At 59.0% G+C, this 9,023-nt stretch overlaps 1 protein-coding gene across 2 annotated transcripts; it reads right to left on the bottom strand.

Annotated features, from left to right (window-relative positions):
• Positions 1–1,845: 1,845 nt before the first annotated feature.
• On the bottom strand, positions 1,846–8,950 carry LOC145719885 (fumarylacetoacetase-like). Of its 2 annotated transcripts, XM_081811496.1 has the most exons (5): positions 7,987–8,950; positions 6,056–6,157; positions 5,265–5,382; positions 3,406–3,523; positions 1,846–2,052 (listed from the first exon to the last, which is right to left on the bottom strand). In XM_081811496.1, the coding sequence occupies exons 1-5, from the start codon at positions 8,263–8,265 to the stop codon at positions 1,878–1,880; spliced, it is 792 nt and encodes a 263-aa protein (XP_081667622.1). In that variant the 5' UTR covers positions 8,266–8,950; the 3' UTR covers positions 1,846–1,877. The 2 variants fall into 2 exon arrangements, with proteins under 2 accessions (XP_081667622.1, XP_081667623.1); XM_081811497.1 differs by lacking the exon at positions 3,406–3,523 and having other exon boundaries at positions 7,987–8,912.
• Between the last annotated feature and the right edge of the window lie 73 nt (positions 8,951–9,023).

Raw genomic sequence — 9,023 nt, 5'->3', positions numbered from 1 at the left:
CATGGCCCAGGGCTCGGCTCCATGAAAGAGTCAGCTGCGTGAAAGCAGGTCCACCTCCGAGCGTGAGGGCTCCCAGCCTGCGGGCTACAGAGACCACCAGCGGCCCCCCAGTATCCATTCCCCTCCTCTTCTTTAGCCACTGAGCTCTGGTTTTAACTGAAGAAACCATGCATTCAGCTAAAGACTGCATCCCCAGACTCCCTTGCAATGAGGTGTGCTCTTGTGATTAAGTTCTTGCCGATGAAATCGGATGAAAAGTGTGATGTGGAACTCCCAGGGAGGCTGCTTAAAGTGACATAACTCAGCTGGAAGGATATGCTTCTATCCTCCCCCTCCCCCTGACACCTCTTGATTTCTTTTTTCTGCAGGCCTGGAACTTGGGCATAGTGGCTAGAGCTCCAGCAGCCTTTGGTACCATGAGGCGTCCTTGAGGATGAAAACCACGCGCTGAGGATGAGCGCTGTGGGCTCTCCATGACACTGTGACATCACCTTACAAACTCTAGACTTCCCGGCCCTGGAATGCTTTCATGGGAGAAATATTAGCCTCCTCGATGTCCCATCCTTGGGGCTTTTTTGCCCTGACTACTCCCTCTGCCTGGAGCATTCTCTCTGTAGATACACATCCAGCTGGCTGCCTCCCTCCTGCTGCCTGGCAGGAAAGTACTAAGAATCTAAGACATAAGCCTTCCCTGACCACCCTGCTTATAATAACACCGACGTCCCCCAGGGCTCCGGAGACCTCATCGCTAACTTACATGCGGTCTGTCTTTTCCTTGTCCCTTTGCTTGTTTAGTCTGTCTGCCTCCCACTGGCAAGTAAGCACCACAAGGGCCGAGGCTGGGCTATTCTGTGCTCTGCAGCATCTCTTGTGCTCAGAACAGTGCTGGACACAGGGCACTCCACAAAGATTTCAGGAATGAATGGATGGCATGACCTGACGGGACAGGCTCTGCATGCTCGGTCCTGCTCGCAGGCTCTGCTGTGGTCCACCAGCTCAAGAGAAGTCACCAGGGGACCAGGAACCAGGCTGGGGCTGGGGCTGCCCGTCTGCCGTGGGTAGGGCTCACTCTCCTGATTCTCATGGGCTTCCAAGGGAAGCAAAGCGAGCCCCCTTGGCCCCCTTTCTGCCCTCTCACAGTTCAGGTGTGTGTGCCCACAACCTGGGGGCTCCACCCGAGACTTACAATGTGCCGAGACAGCCACAGCGCCCGTGGACCAAGTCTGCAACTCATGCACCCCCCCAAGTCAGCCCCCAAGGATGTGTGGGGTGCCGGGATGACTTTATGTGTCAACTTGGCTGGGCTACGATACCCTCATGTCTGGTCCAACATTAGTCTAGATGCTGCTGTGGAGGCATTTTTCAGATGAGATTAACATTTGAGTGAGTGGACTTTGAGTAAAGCAGATTACCTTCCCAAAATGTGGGTGGGCCTCATCTAATCAGTTTAAGGCCTTACGAGAAAAAGGCCTGATCTCCCTGGAGGAGGAAGGAATTCCGCAGCACACCACCTTCAGACTCAAACTGCAACTCTTCCCTGGGTCTCCAGCCTACCAAATTTTGGATTTGCCAGCCTCCACAATCACATGAGCCAATTCCTTAAAACGAATCTCTCTCTATACATACATACCTTCTCGTTTCTGTTTCTCTGAGGACCCTAACTGGTGTAGGTGCTGCACTCTTCCCACACTCCAGGGAACGCTGGGAGGGCCGGGATGTGTGATGGGAAGGACGTGCGATGAGCATCACTCGTAAGAACAAGGAAACAAACGAGTGTCTCTCAAGGACCCTCTGGATCAAATCAAGAACGCGAGTGGACCTCACACACGGCGACAGCACGGGGCGTAGAGCGTGAAGGCCGAGCACACTGGCTTTATTTACCCCTGATGAAGAACCAGGCCCACAGCCCCACAGACGACCGCTGACGTCCCAGGTGGGGGCGGGGAGCTCCTCATGTCCAGCAACGCAGAGGTCACACGGGCAAGAGAGCGGGCAGCACTTTTCCAGCACACTGGCCAAAGCCGACGCGGTACCCATCCCCCTGGCAGTGGCCTGGGACAGAGAAGGACAGGGTTGGCCACGAGGCTGCCGGGCTCACAGGAAGCATAGCCCGAGCCCTGTCCGCCAGACCCTACGCAGGAATGATGAAGACGTATTTTGAACAGAAGAACCACCGTCCCCAGAAGCTGAGCAGAGCCACGGGGGAACCGAGAGGGACTCCAGGCACGTCCTGCCGTCAGGGGCCCTCGGAAGCACGGCTTTCCTGACGGGGTCACCCCTCCCCGAGTGGGCTTGGGTTCAAAGCCCAGGTCTGCTAATTCGCAGAGGCCACACTGCCTGAGTTCCACAAATGCCTAATGTTCAACCAACGTGAGCTTCGGCCTCCGATTCCACTTCTACAGGATGAGGGAAAGGCTGGGCGGGGGGTCTGGCTAGCGGGAAGGCCTGGCCCGCCCGGAGTCAGAGGGCGCAGTGTGCGCGGTTCCGAGAGGCCAGCGCGGAGGAGCCGGAGCAGGAAGGCAGGAGCATCTGGGCTGGGATTTGAAGGGTGGGTAGGAGTTCGCCAGGAGGGCACCGAGGGGACGGCATTGCGCGGGCACGGAGGCCCAGGCGAGGGGCGTTGTGTGCTGCGTTCGTTCCGTGAAGCCGTCGCATGGGCCCCAGAGAGGCTGCTTACAGAGAGCTCAGAGGAACCGTGTTAAGGACTTTGAGCCTTATTCTGAGGCCACGGAGGCTCACGGAGGAGTTTCCGGCAAGACAGTGACAGTTACAGGCAGGTCTTAAAGAGCCCGGGAGTGGCCCCAGAGAGAAGGTGGATGGAAACGCGCAGACTTGGGAGTGTCAGGCCTCGGCCCAGGCCCCTCAGACGGCATCGCTCCCCCGGGGCCCCAGGCCTCGTGGAGGCCAGAGCAGGTGAGGGGGTGGCGTCGGCAGGAGGGGAACGGGGACAGGACCACAGAGGCCGAGGGCCGCTCAGCAGGGCCCGCTGCCCCGCGGGGTGGTGGCAGGTGAAGGCACCGCACTCAGAGGCCCGGGTTCCCCCCTCCCACCCCACTCCCCCACTCGCGCTCCCTCCCACAGGTGTCCGCAGTGGGGTCTCCCCTGCACCCACTCCCCGGAGTTCCATGAAAGTCCCTCTTCTTTATCTCTTTATTAATATGTAACCCACACCTCTCCTACCGCCCAATTGTAATCCTCCGTCCTGGCTCCGGAGAATTCCACCAACCTATTCCCATTGTCCTCCTCCCGTGCCAACATTCACTCTGTGGACCCGAGGGACTGCCTCTCCCGGAGTGTCTCTGCCTGGCCTCCAGAGCTCCTTCCCGACAAGGCACGCACAAACCACCAGTAACGGCCTCACATGAGCCAATTCCTTAAAACAAATCTCTCTCTATACATACATACCTTCTCGTTTCTGTTTCTCTGAGGACCCTAACTGGTGTAGGTGCTGCACTCTTCCCACACTCCAGGGAACGCTGGGAGGGCCGGGATGTGTGATGGGAAGGACGTGCGATGAGCATCACTCATAAGAACAAGGAAACAAACGAGTGTCTCTCAAGGACCCTCTGGATCAAATCAAGAACGCGAGTGGACCTCACACATCCCGTGTGGCTTCTCCCGCCAACTGTGGCTCAGGTGCCATGGTCACATGTGAGGCCTGAGCACCAGTCTCCTCTGCCCCCGGCCCTGGACCGCTGCCCAGCCTGGAACGGCTAGGTGGGGGCCCCGGAGATGGGAGAGGACGGAATTCCTGGATTCTGAAACCGAGGTCCCCACCCGGGCAGCTTCTCGTCAGGCCCCCGACTCTGAACCCCTTGTTTTCCTACCATCATTGTGCATCTCTCCAGGCCCGTGTTTCAGAACCCTCGGGTGCGGGCCAGTGGGCACGCCTGCCCCAGTCCTCCATGCTCACAGCATGGACAGTGGGGCCGGGCACAGGATGGCAGCCCCCCCTCGGAGGGTGGCCGCTTGGGGTGCGCAGCTACACAGAGGGGGCGTGAGGCTCGGAAAGGCTGCTCAGCAGGCTGTGCCGATGCACAGAGGAAACAGAGGCACGAGGACGGGGCCAAGGAAGCAGGTGACAATGTGACACAGGGGGCTGTGAGCATGGAGGACTGGGGCAGGCGTGCCCACTGGCCCGCACCCGAGGGTTCTGAAACACGGGCCTGGAGAGATGCACAATGATGGTAGGAAAACAAGGGGTTCAGAGTCGGGGGCCTGAAGAGAAGCTGCCCGGGTGGGGACCTCGGTTTCAGTGCCTACGGGTAGTGAGACCCCAGGCAAGAGATTTAACCCTGCCAGGTGCTCCCGAAGACCAGACCCTGCATTTGTCTTGTTCACAACTGGAACCCCAGAATGGGACTCGCGGCAGGTGCGTGAGAATGAAGGAACAGAGGCTCCTGGGTGGCTCAGTCGTTAAGCGTCTGCCTTCAGCTCAGGTCAGGATCCCAGGGTCCTGGGATCAAGTCCCTCGTTGGGTTCCCTGCTCAGCGGGGAGTCGGCTTCTCCCTCTGACCCTCCTCCCTCTCGTTCTCTCTCTCTCAAATAAATTTAAAAAAAAATCTCAAAAAAAAAAAAAAAAAGAGAATGAAGGAATAAACCGGCTCCCCTCATCCTTACAACCATGCCGTGAGGATAAGTTCTGTATCGTTAACTCCATTTTAAAGATGAGGAACCTATAAATAAAATCTTAAAAAAATAAAATAAATAACATTTAAAAATTAAATCTTTAAAAAACAAAAAACCTCTGCTCCTCCCCCCACTCATGCTCTCTCTCTCTCTCTCAAATAAATAAATAAAATCTTTTAAAACATAAATAAATAAAGATGAGGCACCCAAGTCTGAGAGGGTCAATGACTCGCTGAGGGTCACACAGCCAGAGGGATCTGGGGGTGGACTCAGGTCTGCCTCTGGCCGTCGCTGTGCCTTCCGCTTGAGTGAGAACATCCGGCGGGCAGAGTGGCCTGGCTCAGCCCGGTCACAGGCCACAGGGTCCCGGCACCAGGACTCCGGGAGCCTGCTGCTACTCCACAGCCTCGCTCGGGAAGGAAGGAGACAGAGCGGACTCCGGGGGTCTTCTCGGTCCCAAGGACTGAGCTTCACAGTCCCCGGGGGCCACAGCTGTGGGGGAGGGTCTCAAGCAGACACGGGGGGCCCGGGAATGCCAGAGTGGGGACGAGATCGCACAGACGGCTTCTCGGCCAGAACAGGGCGCGCAGGCGAGCGGGGGACGCGCGGAGTCCCCCGGGCCTGGCTGCCCTCACCTGTTATGATGACTTCATCACCGTCCAGCAGGAACTTCCTGGTGTGTCCGTGCCCCAGCTCAATGGCCTTTGTCCCCCTCCACGACAGCTCCAGCATGCTGCCAAAGCTCTCTGGCTCCTTCGGCACAAGAAGGGGAAGAAGTCCTCACGTGTGCTTCCATCTTGGTGAGCGTGTCGGCTGCAGGGAGGACTTGGCAAAGCCGAGGGGCCCCGGGCAGGGACGGGTGGGACTCTGCGCCGGGCCCCGCTCGCGCTGTTTGGGCCTCGGGCAGTGCTGGGGCAGTGCGTCCAGGCCCCTGCCCGCCCCGGGGGCTGCAGCGTACCCAGACACTGCCATGCCTGATACCCTCCCACTGCGGTCAGGACCTTGCAGGAAGTGACTAGCACGTGCACCATCCCAAAGTCACCATCCCCTAAGGTTCTACGACTCTCCCATGGGCTTAGGGTGGCATGGGAGTGCAGGGGGCACAGCAGTGGGGTCACCTCATCCCGGGAGGGTGCATGGGAGCCGGTGACAGCCAGACACCATGGCCGCTCCCTGACGCCCCCCACATGTCACCCTGTCCCCCGAGCAGACAGATGCAGCCTCCCATCTGACAGTGTCTCTAGGTCTGGACCTGGAAAGGAAGGCCCCGTGCACCCCCCACTGGACGAAGCTATAAGAAGGAAGAGTTGTCAGATGCACCCGCCCCGGGGGGAAGTCCCTTCTGCAGGACGCGCTCAGGGCCCTCGTGTCTGTGTGCGGAGTAGGCTGTCTGCATGGGCAGCACCCAAGGCCATGGGAGACTCACCGGCCCGCTGATGGTTCCAGAAGCCAACAGGTCCCCTGGGCGAAGGTTGCAGCCATTGATGGTGTGGTGGGTCAGCTGCTGAAGCATCGTCCAGTACATGTACTGCAGGCAGGGACACAGAGGAGGACAGGGAAGGTGGCTCACCCAAGCCTCCCGGTTGGCAGCTCACACAGCCACTCGTGGTAGACAGCCTCCCCTGGGCTCTCTCCTGGTGCCAGCTCGCCCCGGTGGCTCACAGCAACCACAGGCTGTCCTCCCGGGGTCCTCCCCCTCCCTCCCAGCTGTGCACTGGCCTGGGCTCCCGGCTCCTTCAGGCTCCGTAACCTGCCTTCTCCAAGAAGGCAGACCTTCTCCCTGCTCAGATGCTCAGTCTGCAACCTGCACCTCTGTCCGCAATCACACACTGCCTTATGAATACCCGTAGGTCCTGAGTTGGCATGCTTTAGGACCTCATCAAGCAGAGGCTTCTTGTGAGCAAAGAGCTCACTGGCATCCCCCGACCCCGACCCCGGGCCCACCCCACCTCCCTGGGCCTTGAAGCACAGAGCAAACAGGATGTCAGGCAGGCCCAGGAATGAAGGAGCATGAAGGGAGCTCCACCTGGGGAAGGGGGCCAAGGACCACGGGGTCACCAAGATGCTCAGATGCAGTGCCAGCCCACGCCTCTCCGAGCCCACAGCTTCTTAGATCTGCCACTCCCGGAGCCACATGTCTAGACGCAGGAGAACTTAGAAACGGGTTCTTGCCCAAGAGCCCCGTCGAGGAGGCCCCCTGATTCCTTAGCCGCCTAAGGAGCCCAGAACAATGTCCAGTTAGAAGGGAGACTAGAGGAAACAGGACTACGTTGATCCAGAGGATGCTCACAGGTTCAGTAAACACATGAAAAGGTGCCTGGTCGGTGGGGGGAGGCGAGACGCAAACCACCGCACCCCGAGCAGCTAAAGGGAGAAGGCGCACGGCAGCCGAGCCGGCCAGGACGTGGAGCGAGCAGTCGGGCAGCCAGGATGCTGGCGGGCTCTGGGCTGCATACGGGCTGGCTCGAGCTCCTCGGGAAAGTGTCTGGAAGCCCTTCTGGGCTGAGTATATAGACGTAAGTGCTCTGAGCAAAGGGCCCAGCGACTGCGCTCCTGGATACACAGCCAACTGGAAAGTGCCCGTGTGTGCACCAGGATGTGTACTGGATTGTTCCCAGGGAGTCTAGACTCGCCGCAAGTGGGAACAACGCACACGTCCGCCAAGAGCGGAGAACCAGCAGTGGAACGTCTCCGAGACAAGAATGAAGCCCCGCTAGGACCAGCGCACGGCCGGACCGCAGGGCCACAGTGCGGAGCAAGGGAAGGTGGAGGGAGGGGAGCACACACTGCGCCCTTCCATTTCCATAAAACCGAAGAACAGACCAATTTTGTGCACGGCCACACAAGTCCGGAGAGAGGTCCCCCTTGCAGGGGGAGGGGGTGGCGACGACGTGACTGGAGGGGGACAGTGGGGGGCAGTGGAGGCCCTGCAAATCTCCATTCCCTGGCCCCGCTGCTGGCCATGCAGGGACGTTGACTTTGTGAAAGTTAATTTAGAATTTGTGCTTTTTCCTCTGTGTGTGTTAGGCTTCAATGAGAAGCTCAGTTAAAACAAACGTTAAGTCACTCGGATCAATCCATTCCCCGCCAGGACAGAAGCAGCCAGAGACTAGACCCTTATAGGAACATCGATTGGTCCCCCAAGGAAATCACCGGTCACGTCTACGCAGCCTGCATCTGGAGGGATCCCTGTGGCCTCGTGGCCTCTCTGGAAAGGAACAGGGCCACAGAAGCTCCAGGCCTGCGCACCGAGCCACCACAGTATCCCAGAATGGCTGCAAGCCTCCTGTTCTTGCCGGGAGGATGACGCCGAGTCCCGCACTTCCAAGAGGCAGTCTGCCCAGCTTCAAAGCTCACCTTAAAATTGGACTTGCAGATGGTGGCTGCCTGGCGCATTCCTTCTCCTGTTGGAAACACAAGTAGCATCAATAAGGGGACTTCATGGATCAAGAAGGGGGGGGGACACTTGTAAGGGAAACGGTCGTGTGGCCCGTGAAGCAGTGAGCTCACAGCACATCGGAGCTGGGGATCTGCACCGAGGCGATCACCTGAGACAGTGCGCACGTCGAAACCTACCCGCCCCTCCCCCAGACGGGCAGCGTCCGGTTTACGATGTACTTCAGTGGTATTTATCATAAACAGGCAAGGCACCAGGTCACTGCTGTTCCGTTTCCCCACCGTGCTCACACCCAGAAAGCCCTTTGCTCCCTCAGAATCCTTGGCCCTGGCTTCCCCTCCGAGGCCGCAAGGACAGGTGTGCTCCTTGGCCCCAGGTCAGGTCAGGGTCCCCACGCCGGCTCCGGCCCACACCTGTCACCCAGATCCCCACTGGGGCCGTCAGAACGGCACGCTCGGGACTGGGGAGGGGAGGGGGTCTTGGAAGCCAATCCTGCTCCCAGTCCTCCCCTTCTAGGTCTTTCTACATCTCCGGACACCGCGCCTTCTTGATAATCCTGTCCCTTCCCCAGTGGGGCATTCCCCTGGATGTTTCCAGGCAGGCAGATGAACCTAAGACAGAAATGGGCCCCCAGGAGGGTCTGTGTGTAGGAGGAGACCAGCCCAGATCCAGTGACACCAGGTTTCCTCTCAGCCTGGCCAGTAGCCCCCGAAGTGACTTGGGGTGAACCCCTTGTCCTCTCTGAGCTTCATTTTCACACAGCGTATAAATGAAAGGACAGGGCCACCATAGATCTCCAGAGGACACTATGCTGCAGCTGTGGGACATTTCCTAAAGCCCCTTCCTCTGTGGGGCATCCTGCTCCCGCGGTGACAGCTCTGTCCCCTTCTGCAGGGGAACCACCTCCATGAAGGGCGGGGACGCTGGAGCGGGCAGGGCATACACCGGCCAAGAGGAGGAGAGAGACCCAGGCCAGAGTGTGGCCAGGGGTCTGAGC

This window comes from Leptonychotes weddellii, unplaced genomic scaffold (assembly GCF_054177405.1).
Source record: "Leptonychotes weddellii isolate Sample4059 unplaced genomic scaffold, ASM5417740v2 HiC_scaffold_8003, whole genome shotgun sequence".
NCBI classification, from domain to species: domain Eukaryota; kingdom Metazoa; phylum Chordata; class Mammalia; order Carnivora; family Phocidae; genus Leptonychotes; species Leptonychotes weddellii.
The sequence above is the reverse complement of the archived record's forward strand: the minus strand, read 5'-3'. Positions and strand labels throughout refer to the sequence as shown.